This window comes from Phocoena phocoena, chromosome 10, assembly GCF_963924675.1.
Source record: "Phocoena phocoena chromosome 10, mPhoPho1.1, whole genome shotgun sequence".
NCBI lineage: Eukaryota > Metazoa > Chordata > Mammalia > Artiodactyla > Phocoenidae > Phocoena > Phocoena phocoena.
In genome coordinates this window covers 69682106-69704515 of record NC_089228.1, presented here as the reverse complement: position 1 = coordinate 69704515, position 22410 = coordinate 69682106, and the positions used below count along the sequence as shown (strand labels likewise).

Below are 22410 nucleotides of genomic sequence, written 5' to 3'. Positions count from 1 at the left end.
GCTCCCCAGGGCTGGGGCAAGGCAACTTCTGAGTCATGAGGGGCCACTTTTGAGTCCTGCTCTAGGAAGTTTCTGTCTCCACGATGCCAGGGCTTCAGAGTTCGTAGGTCTCAGTCTTGGCATGCCCTCTCTCTTTGGAATGCCCCAGCGCTGAGGGCTCCCTGTGGCCAGACGCCCTGTCTCTTCCACCAGCTCTGTGTTGGCGTCACTGTGTACGTGTCTTAAAATTTTCACTTGCCAAAGCCGGTTTCCATCTGTGTACACACTCCACTCCCAGCCACCGCTGCACTGCGCACAGGTTGATCCCTGCTTATTGAGTGACCTGGTAGGCTCTGGCCTGTGGAGTAGGAGACCCTCAGACAGACCAGCAGGGGCACCTGCTGGGGCCCTGGGGCAGGGGTGGGTTCCCAGGGCTTCGATTTGGTGTTCTCAGTGGGGCTGAGCTATGAGCCAGACTTCAAGTGAGACAAAAACAAGACGGGGGTGAGGGCAGCGGGAGACTCTAGTTTCATGCATGGTGCTGTGTTAGCGTTGAATAGTTGAAACTCGACGTGAAAACAGAAGGCGGGAAGCAGGGTTATCTACGCCTTTTCTTTCTCTGCTTCCCTAGTTTTCCGAAATGCCGTTGTGTTGCTTTTAAAGCAAAGAAATCGAATTTTCTGAAAGGGTAAGGTGCATGCGTATCGCGTCAGCCACTTCTACACTGGATATTTTTCATGTACGAGCACACAAAGCACAAATAAACATGGTTCTAACAGCACATGCTCTGAAAACTAGTGTCACTTCTGAAATCGCTAAACAACATGTTATTTTTCAGTTTAGCTGCCAGAGGGGTGGCTTCCTGGGCAGCAGTGCTGTTGAACGCTTTTGAGGGGAAGGGTCTCAAAGACTGGGGAAACCAGGTGGGCTTTCGGTCTGCAGACCAAGAAGTTTGAGATTGGACACCATCTGATGGTCACCAAGAAGGGAGTGTGGTTCCCCAGGAGAGGCCTGGCAGAGCTGGGGGAGTCCCAGGGGCTGTCCCCAGCGTTGGGGTCAGTGTCCCCTACAAGGGAGGGGATCCTCCAGAGGCCCACAGACAAGTATTGTCTTAGCCTCTGTGTCTGTCCAGCTCTTCCGACTCCTGTGGGGGTCCAAGAAGACTTTGCCCTCCTGGCCTTTTGGACTGACAAAAGACACAAGCACAGGAAAGATTTGGGACAGCCCAGGACCATGCGTGTAATTCAGAGCCCAGAGCTTGCTGCAGGCCACGGCCAAGGCTTGGGTGAATCCAGGGGTCCAGGGTAAGGCAGACCCTGCCTAGGTAGGATGCGTTGTGTTTGACTGCATCAGTATGTTAATTACCACCCACAGGTCCCTAATTAATTTTACTTTAACATGATATTACTAACTATTGTGGCTGTTTAATTTTTAATTAAAATTCATAAAGTTTGAATTTAGTTCCTCCATCACACTGGCCACAGTCCGGGGGCTCAGTAGCCACATGGGACTGTTCAGATAGTGTCCCATCAGCACAGAGAGTTCTCTTGGGCAGTGCTAGAATGCTGATGGGATCTGTGGAGGTTCCTAAGGGCACACTGGCTTCTCTTGGTGCCTAGTTAAATTCCATCCTGCTCTGGGGTGGATGAGGTCAGAGCTGGCCGGCAGCCTTGGAGTGGGGAGGGTGATGTGCTGAGAACCTGAGGGGGGGGTTGCCCCGTCCCACCCCCCGGGAAACTTGCAGGCTCCTCTGAGGTGAGCATCCCCACCGGTCTGGTTCACAGAAAGCGCGGGTTGGCCGGGGTCTGCTGAGTGCCCTGCCCGCTGTGTCCCATCAGGCTCAGCTGAGTGTGTATTTAGCAAGGACAGTCCTGGCCTCGCCTTGGCTTGTCTGCTGCTTCCTTGTGCTGTCTTCCTCTGTCGTTGTAACTCCTCCCATCTGCCTGTCTGTCTCTTGTTAGACCCAAGGCCCTCCTGGGCAGGGCCCGTGTCTGGCTCTTCCCTTATTTTGCCCACGTCAGGGCACAGGGCCGGTGCTTGGCAAATTCTCAAGGAATCAATCGACCTGACTTCGAGCTGCGTAACATGAGGAAACCTTGCCCAGGACCCTGGTCCCATCTTTCCTTGGGTTAACTTAGGTTGGTAGATCTGTACAGGGGTGTTGGGGGCTGGTATCTGGCCTGATGTGGCATGTGTATCAGGCAGGAATGGCTCCAAAGAGGGGAATGCCCAGAGCCTCGACGTGGGAGGGAAGGTGAAGGGAACCCTGTTCCCATCTTGTCCTCTTGTCCCCCTGCTCTTCCTGGGAGGTAACCCATGAGGGTTACCTAGGGCAGGCCATATCCTGGAAGCCCACTGCTAGATCTCTGGTTTAGCCCACAGTAGCCCAGGCCAGGTGGCCATCTTCAGCAGATGCGAGGGCAAATGGACCTCCCTAGACAAGCCTGAGAAGTGGCCACTCCAGCTGCCACTCAAAGTGTTTCGTGGGAAACTGGGTTCTGCAGGGGGACAGGATGCAGCCTCTTGAGGAGCGGGTCTCGCTCCCCTGCTGACCCTCGCATGAATTAGAAATCTGGTGGCATTTGCTTTCCTGTCTCTGAGCCTCCTCTGGCCATGCACAATGCACCGGGAGGCTGGGGGAAAGCCTACCCCCAACGGCAGTGGGTGTTTAGAAACTAGAAGTTCAAAGTCAGGGGCATCTCTAGCTTTGCTGGTGCACCTACTTCACGCTCTTCACGTTCACACCTGCTGAGCCTTTGGACCCATGGCCCTGTGAATTGGTGGGGAGATAGCATTACTCCCGTTTGCTCAGTAATGAAACTGAGGTCTGAGGAATAGCTAGCGCTGTGCAGGCGTGGGTGTCAAATGTTCCTGCGCGCTCCTAGGAAGGTTGAGGGCTGCCAGAGCCGGGGTGGGTGTTAGGGGGCTAGGCAGCCTTAGCAAATGCTCTTGTGTAAAATCGCAGCCCGGCTGAAGGGGAGCGAGAGAATGTGTGTGTCGAAGGCGTGGTGCTGGTCCTTTCTGCCTCCCGTGGTTCACAATGGGGCTGCCTCAGAGTCAGGACTCTGCTGATGTGCCATCGGGAGAGTTTCCAGTTCCTGTGGCCCAGCCTGTCCCTGGTCCTGGGCCCCAGGTTGGAGGATGGGAGGTTTTCCTAACCACCCCCCACCCCAGCACCCCTCACCTCAGCCCAGCCTCTCTGTGCGAGGAGGGCTCGCTGTACTTTTCCATACCTTCAGCACAAAACAGCTCTCTGTTGCTTCACCCTGGTTATGCCCCAGTCAGCCGGGGATGGGAGGCGGGTGGGGGACTGTCCCCGCAGGGTGGAAAAGCTGAGGCGGCTGTGCCTTTGTGCTTTTGTGGCAGGGGAGGCGGGTGGGGGGCACCGGTTGCATGGATCAGGCTCTGTTCCTTTCCCACTGTATTTGGGGATCTCCTTTGTATCTCATCGCTGTGATCTCCAGATAGGGGCCTTGGTGGCCGGAGCCCCTGGTGCAACTGGTGTGGTGAGAGATCTGTGTCCGGCTGTCTGGGGCTTGGGGAGTCTTCACTTCAGGGCACAACCCCCCTTGCATCCGGCCTCGTGATGTTCAAAGTTGTCAGCGTCGTGGTCTGTCTTTGCTCTTGTCTCTAGTTGTGACTCAGTCTTCCAGTGGTGAAATTTGATCTGGGATTTGATCTGCCATTGAGGCAGAAGGCCCCCCACCCTGCAAAGAGTACCATCCACCCCAGAATGCCTGTGCCGTTTCGCTGGTCGTTTCTTGTACAATTTATTCCAGAGACGATGGAGACCAGCTGTTGTCCGTCTCCAGCTGGAGACTGAACCAAAGGAAATGGGCTTGGACTGCAGCCGGGGGGATTTAGGTTAGAGTCAGACAATAAGGAAGGGTTTTGTGACAGGTGGTTGGCCCTCAGGAGGATCTGCAGGGGGCTTCGTGGAGAGGCGTGGGGGTTGGGTCATGCTTGGAGGCAGCAGGGCCAGGTTTGGGGGGGAAGCGGTGGTTTGTAATAAACAGGCCTGGAGGGTTACTTCATAGGCATGGCGAGACTCCGCTGTCACCTCTCCTGCAGGATTAACACCACCGCCTAGTATCCCCGTGGCCTGTTTTCTTTTCTTTTTTTTCTTTCTTTCTTTTTTTTTTTTCCCATTAGTGAAGAGGTTTACAGTTTAACCATCTGGTCGTCTTAAACAAATTATAATAAGTGGGTAGACTTAATAATCCCTTATCATCAGAACCCTAGCCTTCAAGGATGGGCAGTTACTTATTACCCGGAGCTGCCAGCCACAGGTGAAGGGAGAGGGGAAGGAGCAGATGGAGGGATCCCTTTTTTGGGCCCCTGGGTGGAGACAGTTTGACGGTGGTCTGGGGTGCTGTCCTCTGCTGGGTAAGAGGTGAGGGTGTTGGCCTCATCCTTCTCCCAAGGGCGTGGGTGTACCCGGATGGGATGAATGTGGTGAGGCTGCGGGCAGCTTTCATCCCGTGGAGGGGGAATCTGGGGGTGTCAGTTGCTGGAGAGCCTTGTCCTCAGGAACCCAGCAAGGGGGCCCAGGGGAGGCGTCTGTGTCCAGAGGAACAGGGCTGGCAGCTCCCAGGGCTCAGGAGAGCTTTATGAAACAGAGCATCGTTTTTCCCCTCTGCTGGAGGAGCCACGAAGCAGCTGCATGCATGGGGCCCGGGGTGTGGGGCGGACCTGTGGCCCTCAACCCTGACACCCATCCTGGGCACCCCCTCTCACCGCCTGCCGGCCTCCTTCCTCAGGAATCCTGATGGTTCCAAAGTCTGCCGCGCAGCTGACTCACCAGGGCTAGGACCTCTGGGGTCTCTGGCCTGGCAGACAGGTAGGGTGGGGTGAGGTGAGGAAAAGGCACTGGGCAGAGAAACACAAAGCCATCACCCCGGGTGGCCGCACCTGCCAGGACTGCCCACCTCATCCAGCCAGAACCCATGTTAAATACAGCACCAGCACCCATCTTCGCCCATCTTCATGCCCTGGAAGCGTGGTTGTGGAAGGCATACATCTCAGAGACTGAGTCGTCATTTGGCAAATACCGAGTACCTACTGGTGCCAGGTTCTGTTCTGGGAATGAGGGATGAGTGAAATCTCTGCCTTCAGAGCCTGTAGTCCCTTCGGGGGAGATAAATAGTAGGCCAGATAGCAGATACCTGATAGAATGTCATGGGGCGATAAGTACCGTCCCAAGCCCTGATCTTCCAGGTGGTGGTCGCCAGGAAGGAGGGCATTGCAGGTGACAACTGGCCAGCTCTGTGTTCACAGCTCTGGAGGTATGTGCCCGGGCACAAACCCTCGGAATGGAGGTGGCCTCCCCACCGCCCTGTTCTTCCCAGTTTACTTTTCCACCCAGTGAGCATCCTGGATGCCCAGCACCAAGCTGTGCATTTTCACGTAATCTGCACCCCAACCCAAGGAAGTCTCGGTACCCCCGCTTTCCAGAGACGGAAGGAGAAGCTCAGATGGTGGGAGGACATGCCCCAGGTGACCTGCTGGTGGGCGATGGAGCCAGGAGTTGAACCCATGCGTGTCTGCTCCAAAGGCCAGGCCTTTCCCCGCTCTGCCCCCGTGCCGCCTGCAGAGGGTCCCAAACTTGACGTGTATGACTTTGCAGTGGATCAGCAGCTTGTGTCGTCCAGGCTAATGTGTGGGCAGGGGCTCTGGAGAATGGGAAGCATAGGGTGGCACAGACAGGGTGGGGCTGCGGAGCTGTTGATGAATCTCCTTCAGGTCATCAGCCCAGGATGGGGAGATGGCAGGTCAGCAGTTCCTGCGACCTCCTTTGTGGCCTGCTTGAGGGCTGTTTTTAGAAACCTTGAGGAGCTGGTGACTTCCTGTGTTTGCTCCTTCCACCCTACTATCAGGTTGGGGTAAACCTAAGGCATCTCTGGGTGAGGGGGGAGCAAAGCATACGCTCATCCAAAATCATCTCAGGATTAGATCCACGGGTGTGACTGCACACCCTTTTATAGCTCTCCATCACCTGTCACCCGTGTCTGCCTGTCTCCCGTCACTCACCTTCCCTGATCCACTTCGGTTGGCATTTCTGAGCCCTGTCCCAGGAAGGGGGATGGGTGGCTTGCTTGTTTGGTGCAAAGGGCCCTCAACTGAGAGTCAGAGGGCTTCCGGCTGGTTCTTCTCTGTGCTTTGTCATCAGCTTGCTGTGTGAGCTCTTCTGTGTCACTAGCCCTCTCTGATCAGTTTCCTGAGTTACAAAGTGGGAATAACAATATCCATTTTGCTTGCCTTGCCCACAGGGTCTTGAGTCTCAGATGAAATTAGGGCCAGAGGAGTGGTAGGTATGAAAGGTGCCTGATGAATGGATGGGGTTTTGGCCAGGAGGCGGGAGATGCTGGCTTTGCCCTCCTCAGCCTTGTTACAAAGGAGTTGAACAGGACCCAGAGAGGTTTGCCGGCTTGCCTGGAAAGGACAAGCCAGGAGCCGAACCCTCTGCGTGGATCTCTCTCTCCCTAGTGACCCATACCCCTATGGGGAAGGACGGGGGTAATCTGCACACCTGGCATGTTTGAGGTGTCCTGGCTGAGTAATTTCCTGCCCTCGAGTTGTTGACCCACTAGTAGGAAGATGTCTGCTGGCATCAGTCAAAGTAGAAAGATGTCAGATACTCCCAGGATCTGGATTCTGGGGGCAGAGGAGGGGCCAGGTCATGAATCCAGGCCAAGCATCCCAGAGAGGGAAGAGATACTAGCACAAGGCCATGGGGTCGGGCCACAGCCACCCAGAGCAGGGCAGTGGTTGTGAATTGGGGGTAGGGAAGCTGCAGGTGGATGAAAGGTGCCCCTCTTGTCATTTAAGCCTCACTGCACGTTCCCCCTGCCCCAAGCGCTTCAGAAGATGAGGCAGGGGGTGGAGTTTCAGAACATGGCTCCAGGGGGTTATCTGGTGTGTGTGTTTGGGTGGGAGGGGGCTCTTTCCTACTCCCCAGGGCCGGCTCTCAGGCAGCAGGACTGTGGAACCGGGACTGGGTCCTTGAGGTCCCCTGGGTCTGCACACGCAGGGATTTCCAGTCTCACTCATCAGCTCAGCCCTCCAGGTGCCTGAGAACACTTGCTGACGTCCCATCCTGAGCTCAGGCCCCACCAGCCCTCGTCTGTTTGTTTTAGCCAAACCCCCGCAGCCCACCCGCGGGGGCAGCCAGTCCCTGCACTGCTCTGCCCTGGCCTCAGCTCTCATGGGAGGGGCGCCCAGCTGCCCCGGGGGAGGGGGGAGTGTTACCGTCCCAGCCTGAGAACAATGGGGGCAGGGTCACCTGCCTTGTTTTCATTGTCCCTCCTGAGTGCAAGCAGGGCCCCCGGGCCTGAGAAAGTCGGAAACCCAGAGGTTTCTGCTGAAAACGCGCTCACCTCTGGCACGGGCTTTCCCCCGTGAGCGTGAGACCTTGCAGCACCTCTGAGCTCTGCAAAGGCTGCTGAGAGATGGCCCAGGAGGGGAAGCCCAAGGGTGGATGGGAGGACAGTCATCCATCCATGGCTGCTGTGCTGACCCCTGGGGCGGGGCTGGACTAGGCCTTCCCCCTAACAAGGAGTGAAGGTAGTTCGGGTCTGGGGCAGTGGTTTTGAAATCGGCTGTACATAATGTTAGAGTCACCTGGGGCAGCTTTTAAGCATCCTAGTTCCCAGTCCACACCCCAGGCCATTTCTGTCTGAATCGCTGCGGGTAGGACCCAGGCATGAGTATTTCCCCAGGCTCCCCCTGGGTGATCTCCACGTGCAACCAAGTTAAGAAGCAGTACTGTAGGGACCCCTCGAGCGTGCCTTGAGGGTGAGGGTGGGATACACTTTCCACCTTGCCTGATGAGGGTGTGTGGGTTTCTGGGGTTGGGGGGATTGTATTTTGTACACCAGGCGCGTCCTCTGGCTGGCTGCTTCCTCCCTGGGCTGAGGGAGGGCAGCCTGGCCAGCACCAGGCAGGTTACTTTAGGGACCAAGGCGAAGTGAGGCACCTTCCTCATCCTGCAGTGGGATCTGGGAGGGAATGAGGAATAGGGCTCGCTTCTGACTCGGGCAGCCCGGCTTGCCGGGGGCTCAGGAAGAGCTGGAGCTGGTGACCAGTGAGCTGAGTCCTGAGAATGAAAATGTATTTTCTCGAATGTGCTGTGGATTTTCCTGGAGCTTGGGAGGTGCTGAACTGGGCCCTGAAGTCGTGGTTCTAGGCAGAGGAAAATGTGAATTGTCCCCAGACAGGGGGACCCCTGTAGTCATAGGCCAACCTCCTCATTTTACAGAGAAGTCACGTTGGCGGAAGTCAAGGGTTCCTGGAGGGTCTCGGTAAGCAACGTGAGCCGCACCGGGGTCTTCCTGGCTGTACATTGACTTCCTAGTGCACCAACAGAGGCTGCAACAAGTTGTCTTTCCTTCGTTCAGCTAAAAACATTATAAATATCCGGGTAGGCATTGGAGCAAAACTGAAAATGCAGATAAGCAAACCAGAAGTCTGCCAAGTCCACATTACAAGAGCCCAGGTCTGGTCGTAACTGAGATGAGGTGCGGCCCTGCTGCACCTGACCTGCAGACACCTGCTCCCCTCCTGGGAGAGACAGGGCCCGGGTGAGCCAGGCCTGCAGCTGGTGTAGGTGTCAGGGTGGCACCACTGGGCCCTCGCCAGTGCCCCACTCATAAACTGGGCCCGCCCCCCGAGCCACACCTGGTCACCTGGGCTGCAGGGAGAGGGCGGGAGGAATACCGAGGATGCCTTCTCCCTGCCCGCGCATCCTCCCTCCTGGATGGGGAGCTGGAAGGCTGAGCCCGGCACCCACACCCATCACCCCCACTTAGGCAGCGGTGAGGGGATGAATCACCTGTGGAGCTTGTTAGCCACTCGGCGCCCAGGTCCACCGCACAGAGTAGCTGCGAGCGAGGCCCAGGCATGGTATTTATTTAAACTCCCAGGTGGTTCCATTGGGCAGCTGGGAATGAGAGCGGCTGCCTCAGGGACCGGGTGGTATCCAAGGTCTCTGAGCCTCAGTTTAGCATCTGGAAACAATTCCGATGCCCCTCCCCCGCCCCCCCCGCTTTAGGAAGGTTTGAGAAGCTGAGTCAGCGCGAGAGAGGGAGAGTGAGAGGAGTGAAGGTAATTGAGGGCTTTGATAATAGTCTTCAGTCCTCTAATTCGTCTTGGGAATAAGAGAGGTAACAGGTGCTCACCTTCTTGCCAAGGTACTTTGGGTCTGCCAACAGTCCCCGAAAGACGGTCAGAGGGAGGGCTGGCCAAATAGCTGGACGAGTGAGCTCTACCCGCAGCCCCCTGCCTGCCCATTCCCCCTCCTTACACTGCGGCAGGGAGCCCCAGTACATGGGATCTGGGGCCCTCCCCTGCCCCCTTTATCTGTTCATCAGTTCGTGGTGTTAAAGGTCAAAAACATTGTTCTGAACGAGCCCAAACTCTTAATATATTTGCCTGAAAAGTGCCTGCGTTAGGTTTACTAATCTCCACTTCGGTCTGTTCTGTTCAGAAGCGCCCCCAACTCCCTCGGCCCCCTACCCTGAGGAGGTTCTTTGTTAGATAACAGATGGACGTGCAGACAGATGTGGACACGCAGGAAGGAAGAGCCCAGCCCAGAGCAGGGGGCGGATGGGCATTCGGCTGCCTTGTGAAGCTGGGGGCAGCTTGGCGGGGGCTTCAGGACCGGGGTTCAGAGAAGCCACCACGCCTGGCCTCGGCCTCACCTGGGGAACGCAGCGCAAGGACCAGCGTGTGGCCTTGCTCCCTCCGCAGCCGGCCTGCCTTGCTTGGCTGTGCGGGAAACCGGCCAGGGTGGCGGGGAGCCTCTGGCGGGCAGAGGTCCGGAGAGATGGGCCTTCTGACGGATGGGGTGGCACATCCTGGGTGTGCCTCTGCCAACTCAGGGGGAGCCTTAACACACACCCCGACCCCCAGGTCCCCCGACTCGCTGTCCGGGGGCCCAGGAGCACCTACCTGCTAGCTTCGGTGTCCCTGTTCTCACCCAGGCTTGTCCTGCAGGTGCAGAGAAGTAAACCCCTCGACCTTTGATTTACCTTTGGGGACAAGCGGTCTTCCCCCCGGGGTGTCGGGTCACCACTGGGTCTGGTTTCCTCGTGACACTGACTGCAGGTACGTTCATTCAGTGCTTCCAGTGTCCTAGGTGCTTTTCATGTTTGGGGTAGGTGCTCTTTTTGGCAGATGGAGGAACTAAGGCTGATAGGCTGTTACTTACCCAGAGACTTGGTGCCAGCAATTGAGAGAGGACCGCCCCCTGCCCAAGTCACACCCAGGTCAGCCCCACATTTCCATGATCTTCTCCCAGGAGAGGGCCAGGTCTGGTTCGAGAAAGAGGCCTGTCGCCCCCCCTTTATATTCCTTTCCCTGTTCTCCACACGTCCACAGCCCCCTAGGAGAGTTTCTGGAGGGGGCAGGCCTCCCCTTCCTGCAGGAGGGACAGTCCCTCCAGTCACCCCAGGGACTCTCCCAGCCCCACTGCCACCCGCTCTGCCCTCTTGGACGAGGGGGCCTTTGTTTGCCTCCCTCACCTCACCCCTTCCCAGCCCCCGACCCCCAGGACCTTCAGCCCCCCTGCCCTCTGTTCTTGCAGCCTGCTGACCCCACCTTCCCTCCCCCCCGACACGTCGGATGCCCTGCATTCACCCCCTGACCCCGCCAGCCACACTCTTACTGGGGTCTGACTGTGCTTCCCGCCCTCTTGCTGGATAAAGCCCTGCCCCTTGTTGCTGATGAATTTGTTAAATCCACCTGCAGAATAATGCTAGGAAGGTGTTGAAGGAAGGACATGAGAGGGTGAGCCAGTCAAGGTCAGAGGAGATATCCTCATTCATTCAAGTTCGTTTACTCACTTCTTTAACAAATGCTTGTTGAGCACCTACTATGTGCCGGGCAGTGTCCTTGGCTCTGGGGATACCGCAGATAAAAGTCCTGCCCTCATGGAGCTTACCTTCTGGGGGGTGGTCTCTGCATTCCCATGGATGTTTCCCTTGCGTTTGCCTGGTTGTGTTCTAGAGACCCGGCTTCACTTCTGTAGCTGAGGAGCCCACCCTGCACCCCCTGTCCCCTCTCCCCAGCTGTGGACAGCACAGGGGTTACGAGCCAGACTGCCTGGGTTCACACTCCGGCTCCACCACTGCCTAGCAAGTTACTTACTTAGCCTCTGTGCCTCATTTTCCTCAGCTGTAGATGGAGGTGAGAGTACCTACATTACAAGGTTGTAAAGACTCAACAAGCCGAGTGATTTAAAGTGCTGTGATTGTGCCTGTCATAAAATAGGTGCTCAGATATCAGCTACTATTCAAATAGGAGCTATCATCTGTGAAAGGAGGAGGAATCCACCATGCCCTGCCCACCTCCCAAGGTGGCTGGGAGGGCCAGGTGAGAGGGACACTAAAGGCTCTTCCTACTCCGCCAAGCACCGTGCACACATGACATTGGTCTCATTCCCCTTCCAGGCCGGAGGGACCAAGTGAACGGAGGCGGAATGAATTAGGGATGGATGCAGCCAAGGATGGTGAGGGGCGTCCGCTTGTGTACCTCGACGCAGCGCGGATCCGGTGGAGGCTGGCATCCAGGGCATCCTGGAGGCCGATCCTACATGGCAGGAAGGGGCCCCTGTGACCTGAGCATGAGGTCTGCCGCGGGAGCTGGAGGCAGGCAGGGCGGTGGCCCTGTGGGTGCCCCTAGCTGCTGTCCGCAGGCAGGCTGCCACCTGGACTTGTTTTCCCCACTGGCCTGATGAAGGCAAAGGCCCGACCTCAGCCCCGCTGCCCGTGTCTGCAGGTGGGCAGCAGGTACAGGATGTGCCCTCCCTGCAACTCTGCAGAATGAATCTCCAGGATGGGGAGGCCTGGCACTGCCTCCGCACAGGAAACCCCGGACCCCTGGGGGATGAGGCGCCGTGGGGAACCCAGATTGCATGGACAGCGAGATTCTGGGAGGGTGGTGTCTGGGGCAGCATGTTGCCTGAGCCACAGGCAGGGGCGGGAATGTCTCCCCCCGGAGGGCTCAGGTCTGAGTGGATGGGCTGGTTTTAGGGCACTGTTTTTCCAGGTGGTGCGAAGGGGTGGAGGTATGCACTGGCCTCCTTCCTGTGGCCTGTGTGGGACAGGGGTGGGGTACCAGCGGCCAGGGCCCAGATGAGGCAGGCTCTACTCCTGGCTTCCTTGCTTTTAGCATCCCGACCTTAGGCTACTTTCTTAACTTCTCAGACTTAAGTCCTCGTTTGCAAAATGGAAAAGATGATGGTGTCTTACCAGCAGGATTCTTTCCTCCTTAAAGATGAGCTGAAGGCACCTCTCAGTAAATCACAGCCGCTTTATTATGAGGGTGACGGGTGGGGAGGAGAGCTCTATTCCATCCTCAAACCAGAGGCGGGCCTGGGCTGTGTGCGGCATCCCCCTCTCCCATCACTCTCTAGGGATATGTGGAAAATGAAGATATTGTCTTGTGTGAATTTGGAAGCCAAGTTAAAGAATCCTGTGACTGAACAGGGGCCGTCTCCTGAGAAAGCTGTTTCCCTAACCCCGGGGGACGGGATGCTGTGTCCAGTGGCTCCCCCTCACCCAGGGATGGCCTCAGTCCTGGGTCAAGCCCCTCTCTTCTGGGGGACCTCTCCACCGGCCAGTGGGACGCTGACCGTAACCAGTGAGGTGTTCCGACTGAAGCCACAGCAACACGGGGTGGGAGCAGGGAGCAGGCAGCCCAAGTTCACATCCGGACCTCTGCTCCCCAAGCCTAGCTTTCCTCCTCTGTCAAGTGATGCCTGGCAGAATCGCAGGAAGAGCCCGTCAGGGAACATATAGAAAAGCCCCAACAAGAGGCGTCTGATGCACGGCAGCCCTAAAATCCTGCCTGTCTCCCCAGCATTGGGATGGAGCCAGGCTGATTCCCAGGCCAGCTGCTTGGGACTCGTGGGCAGAGCGAAGACAACAACAGGGGTGCTGGGGGCGTCCAGGGACAGGGAGAGCAGCGAAGGGAGAGAGGTGGGGAGCCCGGCTGACTTGCAAGAGACAGTCTAGAACCTGGCCCAGTTCTGCCAGTTAACCTCTCAGCCACAGTCTCCTGACCTGACCAGTGGACATAACTACCGCCACTGGCCTGTTGTCAGGGTGAGTGGTGCTTCTGGCCCTGGGGGACTTAGGGCCCTTCAGAATGTCCCCTTTGTCTGCCCCCGCTCTGGGTGACCATGGAGAGATAATGGAGGTCAGGGGGACAGCACGTGGGGCTGTGGCTCCCTGATAACCCAGGGCAGAGGCTGGGTCTGAGGGCTGTGCCCCAAAGGACACATCCTTGGTGGGGTGAAGAGCAGGAAGCCAGCTTTTCTACTGCAAAGCTCCCAACCATAATGCCCTCTTCAGTTACCCTGTTTTGCCAGCTCTAACGTCTGTTGTCTCCTTAGCCCTTACTAAGCGATTCCCAAGTCACAGATCACCTTTGGCAATCCATCCAGTGTTATCTCAGTGGGGGCAGCGTGGTCGTGGCGTGTGGGGCTGTCCTGTGGGTGGCAGGGCATCTCACCTCTCTGGTCCCTGCTCGCCTCATGTCAGGAGCACCCCCAGCATCCACTAGAGTAGATGTGTGGGGAGGACAGGGATTTCGTCCCTTCACTGCTCTCCCCCTGGTGCCCGGACCAGTGCCCGGCACATAGGCAGCATTTCCAAACACTTCCAGAGGGTGCTACCACCCCAGTTGAGAACCCCTGTTCCAGTCACACCTTCACCATCGCTGATGTGTGCTGGTCTCCCTGGGTCTAAACACTCTTCCATGATCGGAAATGGAGGACTGCCAAGGGCAATCCATTCTGAGGTAGCTCGTTATCCAAAACAGCCACCCCCGTTCCCTCTGGCACCTTGGCCCACCGGTTAACATATCATGAAGTCCGACACCCAAGAATGGAGCAGAGTGCCCCCCATGTGGCCTCACCTACAGAGGACAGTGGGCTCGTTGCCTCCCAGCCCTGAAGAGAGAAGGTATTGACACTGCCTGAGATTGTATTTGCTTTTCTTTTGGCAGCCATACCAGTGTTGGTTGGTTGGTTTGTGGTCAGCTGAAACCCAAGGACTTTCCCTTTCAACCCTGTATGGGTCAGTGCCTTCTAACCCAAAGTGTAAGACATGAAAAATTTAAAAGACAGCCATGTCTTGTTAGTTTGGGCCCATTTTTCCAGTCCAGATGATTTTGAGTCCCAAACTGCCGTTGCAGTGTGTTAGCTATCTTCCCACCCCAGCCTTGTCCCAGTTTTGCATCCTTTGTAGATGAAACTGGTCAGCCATCTTTGTCCTTACTGTGTTGTGGATTAAAAGGCTGAAGAGGCCTGGCCTTTGGCTTAATGGAGACCTCAGGCCAGGCAGATAATGATCAGTACTTCTTGGGGTTGTTTATCTGCCTTTACGTGGACCCGGATTAACCCTGGTTCCTCCCTACATTTCTCTGTCTTGTCCACGTGAATATCTTTAAGCCCATCTATTCAGTTGCCTTGCTGCTATCCAGACTGACTGCATTCCACTGAACTTCAAGGCTTTGCAGCCTCTTTGGAGTGGGAGATGCACTTAGCTGAGCACGACTTGCTCTGGTGAACCTGTGCTAGTAGCTTCCAGTGCCCACCACTTCCTCTTTGAATATGCCAAACGTTCTGCTGTCTCCAAAGAAGAGTCAGCAAGAGTTCAGGTTTGAGTTTCTAGAATCCACCCTTTTCGTTCGTATGAGAAGGCAGGGGGTAGGGTGGCGGGGGGCAACTTGTCTTCTGACATCTTTCCTGTTCCTCCGGGATTCCATGGGGATGACCAGGGGTGGTGCCCCAGGCCCACGATTTCCTGGTCAGTTGTCATCCGTCTTGGGCTGTGCTTCCTGACAATGCTGCACTAACCCCCCCCCCATGCCCCCCCCCCCGAAGATGGATATCTGAGATAACAAAGGCTGTGGCCAAAGGGAGCCGGTAGTTCTGCTTTCCCTGCCATCTGTTTAACATTAACATTCAGGGCCCTGGGACTTTTCATTCTCCTGTTTCGAACGTGGATTTCATGGTTTAGAAAACCTTTTGAGTGGACCTCCAACAGGATAGACCTGTTGGCCTCTTCGTATCTGAACGTCCTGGTGCTTTTGCGTGGAAGTGGCGGCCGCTCTCTGAGGGCAGGTGAAGGCAGCCGCCCCCACTTCCCACTTTGCAGAGAGATGCTCAGGAAATGGCAGGGGGAGGCAGGGCGGTGAGCCCTGTGGTTTGACGGCCTGTCAGACGAGCACGTCATCATGGAAAATTCCTTACAAAGTCTGCAGATCCGTTTGCACAGGCCTGCCGCTGCAAACTGCACGTTCCTTCAGGACAACCCACCCTTCCCTCTTTTCTCACCAAACTTCAGTCCTGCCGCAGGGAGAACTCCGGTTTTTCCATCTCCCTCCTGCTTCCGTCCCTCACTCCTGTCTTTTCTCGGTCCTAGGCTTGATTTTTAGAGGCAATTCGGCTGAGTTTCTGGTTTCTTAGCTGGTCCATCCTGGGGCTCTCCTAGGGGGCAGGGGCAGGACCCCAAATTGAGAGTGGATCCTGGCCCCTCCTCGGGAGCCACCTTCTGAGGTCCGGGTCCTGCCAGTGGTGGGTGTGGGTGAAGGGAGGTAGCGCAGGAGGATGGGGTACGGGCAGGGCCTGGGCGGTGAGCAGGTTTGGCAGCTGCCTGTGTTCCTGGAACAGTTAAGGAAGGCCTCTCTGGGTGCCTCCCAGTGTACTTCCCCAGGTGACCTCTCACCTGCTGCTACCCATAGTTGCCGGGAGCTCCGTGGGGACTCATAGCATGAATTTGTCACCCTGAAAAGTACACACCATCTTCTGATGACCTGTCCTGGCCCAAACCTTGAAGTTGCTCAGCCCAGGGCAGAGAAAAAGGGATCCAGAGAAGGGAGGGAAGGGGGAGCTTGTAGGGGGGAGAGGACAGTCCCAGGCATGGGAGAAAGGAGGCCAGCTGATACGTCCGCCCTCGGAGGACAGACCCAAGAGCTTACCGAGCTGACCTTAGCAGGTGTCCTGACAGTGGGGGTGAAAGGCATGTCGGGTGTGGGGGGCGGTCCCTCCCAGGCCAACCCTGCAGTAGAATGCTTTTCCGGAGGTCCTCCTGTTTGTCTGCATCACATCTGCCTTCTTTCAGAGGCAGAAGAGTCTGCTGCGGTTCTCAAACTGTGGTCCCGGGACCACAACATCAGCATCACCTGGAACCTTGTTAGAAATGCACATTCTCTGACTCCTTCCCAGACCTACTCAATCAACCTCTGGAGGTGGGGCCCAGCAGGCTGTACTTAAGAAGTCCTCCAGGTGATTCTAGTAAGTTTGAGAAGCACTGGCTCAGTGAGAGAAGGCACTTTGGAGCCGGATTGCCAGGGTTCATATTCTTACCAGCTGTGTGACCTTGGGCAAATCACTTAACCTCTCTGATCCTCTATAAAATGTTTCACCACCTATAAATTGGAGACAGTAACTGTCACTTTGTTATTGTGATGATTAAATAAGAATGCTTATAAGGAAGTTTATAAAGTGCTGACCTCTTCTCTGACCTTCATTGTGTCTCTCTTTTTAGATAGTATCTGATGCTGCAGGACAGGGTGTGGCCATCACAGGGAACCAGACCTTCAACAACTGGAACTGGCCCAACGCAATGATTTTTGCAGCCACGGTCATTACCACCATCGGTAAGTCTTCTGGGACCTTCAGGATACCTACTTCCACGTCCGAGCTCCCCAGAATCTTGTAAGAGTCCAGCTCTGGTCACATGGCCTTGTCAAGGTCAAGATCAGGCCAGCTGCACTCTGCCCTTCTGACACGTCCCTGGAGATTTAGTAAGTCCTTGGTGACTGGCCATGCTTAGGAGACTATTTTCTAGAAGTCCTGACCTGGGCTTTGGAGTAGAAACAACACAGCTTGACAGCCAGAGTTCGAGCAGGTTGCTCACTGCACAAATGCACCCCGTGCTTATTCACCAGTCTGGGTGTCTGTTTTGGTCATCTATGACTGCATCACCAACCACCTCAGAAGTTAGTGGCTTAAAACACAATTTATTATTATTGTTGGCCATTCTGTGAGTTGATGGGGTTTGGCTGGTTGGTTCTTGCTTGAGGTCTCTGATGCCGTGGTAGTTGGAGTGGCTGGGGCCGTGGTCATCCAAAAAAGCCCAGTTGGCTGGAAGTCCAAGATGGCTTCTTCTATTGCATGTTTGGTAGTTGATGCTGGCTGTTGCTGGGGAGCTTAGCTGGGGATGATTGAGCATCTCACAGTATGGCAGCTGGGTTTCAAGAGGGAGACTCCCCAAAGTGAGCATTTCAGGAGATCAAGGGGAGAAGCAACAAGGCTTCTGATAAGGACTTAACTGACTCAGGGTCCCTTCTGCCACATTCCATGAACAGGTCACTAAAGCCCAGATTCAGAGGGAGGGGAATCAGAGGCCAGCTGGATGTGAGCATAAGAAGGGACGGAATTAAGAATCGCCGTCTTTGGAGACCGTCTACCACAGTGCTTCTGGGGTGTCTACCCAGAGAAACTACTAACTTGTACCTTGTAGCTTGCGCAAGGGTGCCATACGGACTCGTGGAGGACTTGCTGATGGTGGAGGCTTAGTCCGCCTTCAGAGAGCTCCCAGTCTGACGGAGGAGACATACCGTCATAGTTGCTATAAATGATCCCGATCATAGCATGGTCAAGGGAAATTTCACTTCTGAAGCATTGATATTAATCAGTGTCATGTGGTCTTAGGGAATGGGCTTTCCTCGGGCTGGGTGTGTGGCGGGGGCGGCCGAGGCAGGTGCCACTCCGAGTCCGGGTCCATCACCCCCGCCGTGGCTCTGTTGGCCTCACTCTCTTCTTTTTCCTCAGGCTATGGCAACGTGGCCCCCAAGACCCCCGCCGGGCGCCTCTTCTGTGTCTTCTATGGTCTCTTTGGGGTGCCACTCTGTCTGACATGGATCAGTGCCCTGGGCAAGTTCTTCGGGGGACGTGCCAAGAGGCTGGGCCAGTTCCTCACCAAGAGAGGCGTGAGCCTGGTATGTCCCCACCCCTAGGTCCTGGGCAGAGATGGGGGGACCCTGGCAGGTGATGAGGGGGTGGAAAGGATCTAAGAATTGGACAGAAGTGTCAGGACAGGTGGCAGGGGAGCAGTTTCAGAGCCCGCTGCCCTCCTGGGTGAGGCTGGGAGCATCACCACCACCCCCCTCCCCTGGGCAGTGAGCCTCCCAGGCCTGGCGCCCAACCGGCCTCACCTCTGGCTGCCTCCTCGGCCCTCTGGGTGTTCTGCTGGGCTCCCCCCGGTCTCCACCACCGTCTGACTTGGTCTCCCTACCCTTTCCCCTCAGCGCAAGGCGCAGATCACGTGCACGGCCATCTTCATCCTGTGGGGCGTGCTGGTCCACCTGGTGATCCCACCCTTCGTGTTCATGGTGACAGAGGAGTGGAACTACATCGAGGGCCTCTACTACTCCTTCATCACCATCTCCACCATCGGTTTCGGCGACTTCGTGGCCGGTGAGTCCTGCCCCTTTGCCTCTGCCTCCCCACCCTGTCTTTCTCTGCTTCTCCTCCAATTTCAATGCAGCTGGCCTTTACCGGGGGCCCTGGTAGGCGTCCAGTGTCCTGGGCCTCCACCCAGTGGGATCCTGCCAGTTGCAAGAGGAAACCAAGGCACAGAATAATTGCAGACGTTTTCTATTTCTCTTTCTTGGAACGTGGATTTTCCCTCCTTCTTCTCTGTTCGTGTTTGGCGTCTGGTCTCTTCCTCTCTTCTCCCCCGTCTCCTGAGCTTAGGTGCTTAGGTGCACTCGGGGCTGGAGGTAGAGCCTTCTGCCTGCAGGGTCCACGTCACAGCTGCCTCCTCCCATCATTCCCAGGCGCTGAGGGGGCTGTGCTGGACGCTTGGCTCAGAGACCAGAAACTTTGCTCTTGCCACTGGCAGCTTAAAGACCAGAGAGGCCTTCCCCCAAGCTGCCCTGCTCCCTCGGGGCCCGGACCCTCCCTCCCTCCCACTCCTCCCCTACTTAATCCACACGGGCGATAAGATTCTTTGGCCCCTTTGTCTGTCGGCTCCAGCCACTCATGTCCCTGTGCCTGTGGCCTGCACAGCATCTTGGTTCTTAATCTTCCTGACGCCCCATATGGCTGCACTGGCCCAGTGGCTGCTCCCTCAGTGCCTGCTGCCCTGCCCAGCTGACCTTCACCTCTGCTCCAGGACCTCCGATCTCTCCCCTCCCCCTTCCTAGGGCCAGGGACAGGTCACTACCCTCCTGCCCCATTGTAAGGGGAGACTCGGAATGCTGGGAGGGGGCGGCTGAGTGGGTGGGAGAAGCAGGAAAGAGAGGCCTGAACACTCCACTGACCCTGGCAGATCTGAGCCTGCTGTCTTAAGAGAGAAATTTAGAAGGACGCACAGCCCTGCCATTGTCTAGCTGTTGGGGCCCAGAGCAGGCTAAGGAGGACCCTTCGTATCAGGGAAGCACGGAAGGGTGTTTAATCATACTTTCTCGGCTCCAGCAAGACACCAAACCACTGCCTCAGTTTCCCCATCTGTAAAATTGGTTTAAAAAAAAAAGTAACGGTGCATACCTCACAGGGTTTTGGACAATCAGATGAGTTGCTATTCATGGGTGCAGTGGATAGGGCCCGGTTATATTAGTGTGCCCCGGTTGTCATCATAACCTGCTTAGGACCGGAGTCCTGAGCAAGATTGACAGCACCTCCTGGCTGCAAGGGAGACAGCCCTTGCTCTAAGGGAGCCCCACTCCGGAAGTGGCCCCCTTCCTCCAGTTCCTTTTCCAAGTTTCTCCCAGTCTCAGGGCAGGAAGGGGGACGCAGGATACGTAATAATATGGATCAACATGCCTGGAAGTGTAAAGTGAAATCTCCGTGATCCTGGAGGGTAGGGGAGTGACCAGAGCTGTGCAGGGTGACCTGGGAGGGCTCCCTGGAGCAGGTGTCTGGAGCCTGGCCACGGAAGTGGGGGTGTGGAGAGGGCAGAGCGCTCCAGGCCGTAGGAGGAACCAGTAGGACGAGGGTAGATACAGGAAGTCAGGAGGCAGGCCAGACGTCACCAGAAGGAGAATCAAGGCTGTCCAGGATATTTCCTGCTAGGACCCGTGCTCTGGGACATCCCGGGCCCAACTGTCATCCTCACTTATATTAACTTAGTGAGTCCATCCCCACTAAGGATGCCAGCTGCCCTGTCACTTACTTTCTAACCAGGTTTTAACTGAACTGTAACACGTACACCCAAAAAGTACACAAAACAGCCAAGTGTCAGTGTCGGTGAATCATTGAAAGGCCGACATTCATGGCTTAGCTCCTGACCTGAGTGCCGGCTCCATCACCAGCCTCCCCAGAGCCCCTCCCCCTTGAAGCTCCCCCACCCCAGGGAGACACTCTCCTGACCTTTGATAGTTGAGGAAGCTCAGGCAGGGGTCTGGGACAGGCACGTGAGTGACCAGGCCAGGGTTCTCGGGACGATGGGGCGTCCGGCTTCTAGCACAGGCCTCCTTTCTTTCTTGGTGCATCCGTATCGGTGTTCTGTGTTCTTGCGCTGTGTCCACTTTCAGGTGACACGGCTTTTGGCCTTTGTGTGTTTCCGGGTCCCCGCTGGCCCTTCCCTGACCCTCTGGGCTTCCTGACCCGTCCTCAGGTGTGAACCCCAGCGCCAACTACCACGCCCTGTACCGCTACTTCGTGGAGCTCTGGATCTACCTGGGGCTGGCCTGGCTCTCCCTGTTTGTCAACTGGAAGGTAAGCATGTTTGTGGAGGTGCACAAGGCCATTAAGAAGCGGCGGCGGCGCCGGAAGGAGTCCTTCGAGAGCTCCCCACACTCCAGGAAGGCCCTGCAGGTGGCAGGGGGTGCAGCGTCCAAGGACGTCAACATCTTCAGTTTTCTGTCGAAAAAGGAGGAGACTTACAACGATCTCATCAAGCAGATCGGGAAGAAGGCGATGAAGACGGGCGGGGGTGGGGAGCGGGTCCCAGGGCCGGGCCTGGGGCCCCAGGGGGGTGGGCTGACAGCCCTGCCCACCTCCCTGACCCCCTTGGTGGTCTACTCCAAGAACCGTGTGCCCAGCCTGGAAGAGGTGTCCCAGACGCTGAGGAGCAAAGGCCATGTGTCTCGGCCACCCGGCGAGGAGGCCGGGGCGGGGCCCCCCGAGGAGGGCTCCCCGACCTCTGAGGAGCTCATTAACCAGCTGGACCGCATTAGCGAGGAGGGCGAGCCGTGGGACGCCCAGGACTACCACCCGCTCATCTTCCAGAATGTCAGCATCACCTTTGTGAACGAGGAGGCCGGCCTCTCGGACGAGGACACCTCCAAGTCCTCACTGGAGGACAACCTGGCTGGGGAGGAGAGGCCCCAGGAGGGGGCCACGGCCGAGGTGCCCCTGAACCTGGGCGAGTTCCCCTCGTCGGATGAGTCCACCTTCACCAGCACTGAGTCAGAGCTCTCCGTGCCTTACGAACAGCTTATGAACGAGTACAACAAGGCAAACTGCCCCAAAGGCACGTGAGGTGGGGCCGGCTCCCCACCCCACCTTCCATGGCTTCTCTTCTCCTCAACCTGGGGTGTCCTACTGTGGCTGGGACCCTGGCCCCTGGTGGGGTGTGGCCCTGGAACTGGGAGTAGGGGGCCAGGGGCCTTCCTCACCTTCATCCCCTGCAGCTAGATGCTACCGGTCAGACATGGGGCACCCAGGACAGGGCCTCTGTTCACCAGCGGAACGGGCGCCCTGGCAGCGGGAGGCGTCTGTCCTGAGCATGGTTGGGGGATCTGGTGGTTCACGGACGCGTGGGCTGGCAGGACTGATCCCGGGGAGGCCTGCACCTGCGTGGGTCGTTGCCCAGTCATTCGGTTAAGACTGTCTCACGGTTCTCTTAGGTTGGGGGCCTTGGCCGTTTGAGTTCACCAGTATTAACAGGTTCCTGTGCGCCCAGCACTGAGCCAGAGAGAGGGTGAGGGTGGTGTAAGACCCTGGTGGGGTTGGGGGCTGGGCACTTCAGCACCTCAGCAGTAGTGGGGCCCCGCCTGGGGCACGTGTTTAACCGTCCCCCAGTCCCACCTCGTCCGCCTGGCTGTCGCCCATACTGCAGCCCTCAGTAGGGAGGAGGCCATCTGGGGAAGGGGAGCTAACAGGCAGGTGCTGAAACACTCCCGTTACGGGGAACTCAGAGTAAGTCCCAAGTGTGGCCCAGCATCTCAGCCCTTGGTGGATTTACTGGGATGGGGCACAGCCCAGAGTCCGGTTCCCTGTCCCAGACCCCCTTTGGCCAAGCAATGGCAGGCGTGGGCTTCTGCCTCCCAGGAAGTGGTGGCAGAAAGAGAGGCTGGGGCTCCTGGAGCTGGCAGCGGGGGAGCCGCAGGAGTGGGCTCAGCTCCGGCTGAACCTGCCTCCACCCTTCCGTCCCGTGACCTCACCGCTCCCCAGATCACTCTTGGCTCACAAGT

At 56.9% G+C, this 22410-nt stretch overlaps 1 protein-coding gene across 1 annotated transcript in view; it reads left to right on the top strand.

Moving 5' to 3' along the window:
- KCNK5 (potassium two pore domain channel subfamily K member 5) overlaps positions 1-21475 on the top strand; it is a 34307-nt gene extending 12832 nt beyond the window's left edge. Inside the window, exons 2-5 of the mRNA XM_065886163.1 lie at positions 16533-16644; positions 17822-17988; positions 18298-18466; positions 20610-21475. Of these exons, the coding sequence (XP_065742235.1) occupies positions 16533-16644; positions 17822-17988; positions 18298-18466; positions 20610-21475 (1314 nt within the window). The remainder of the gene's footprint in view (positions 1-16532; positions 16645-17821; positions 17989-18297; positions 18467-20609) is intronic.
- The last annotated feature ends 935 nt before the right edge of the window (positions 21476-22410 follow it).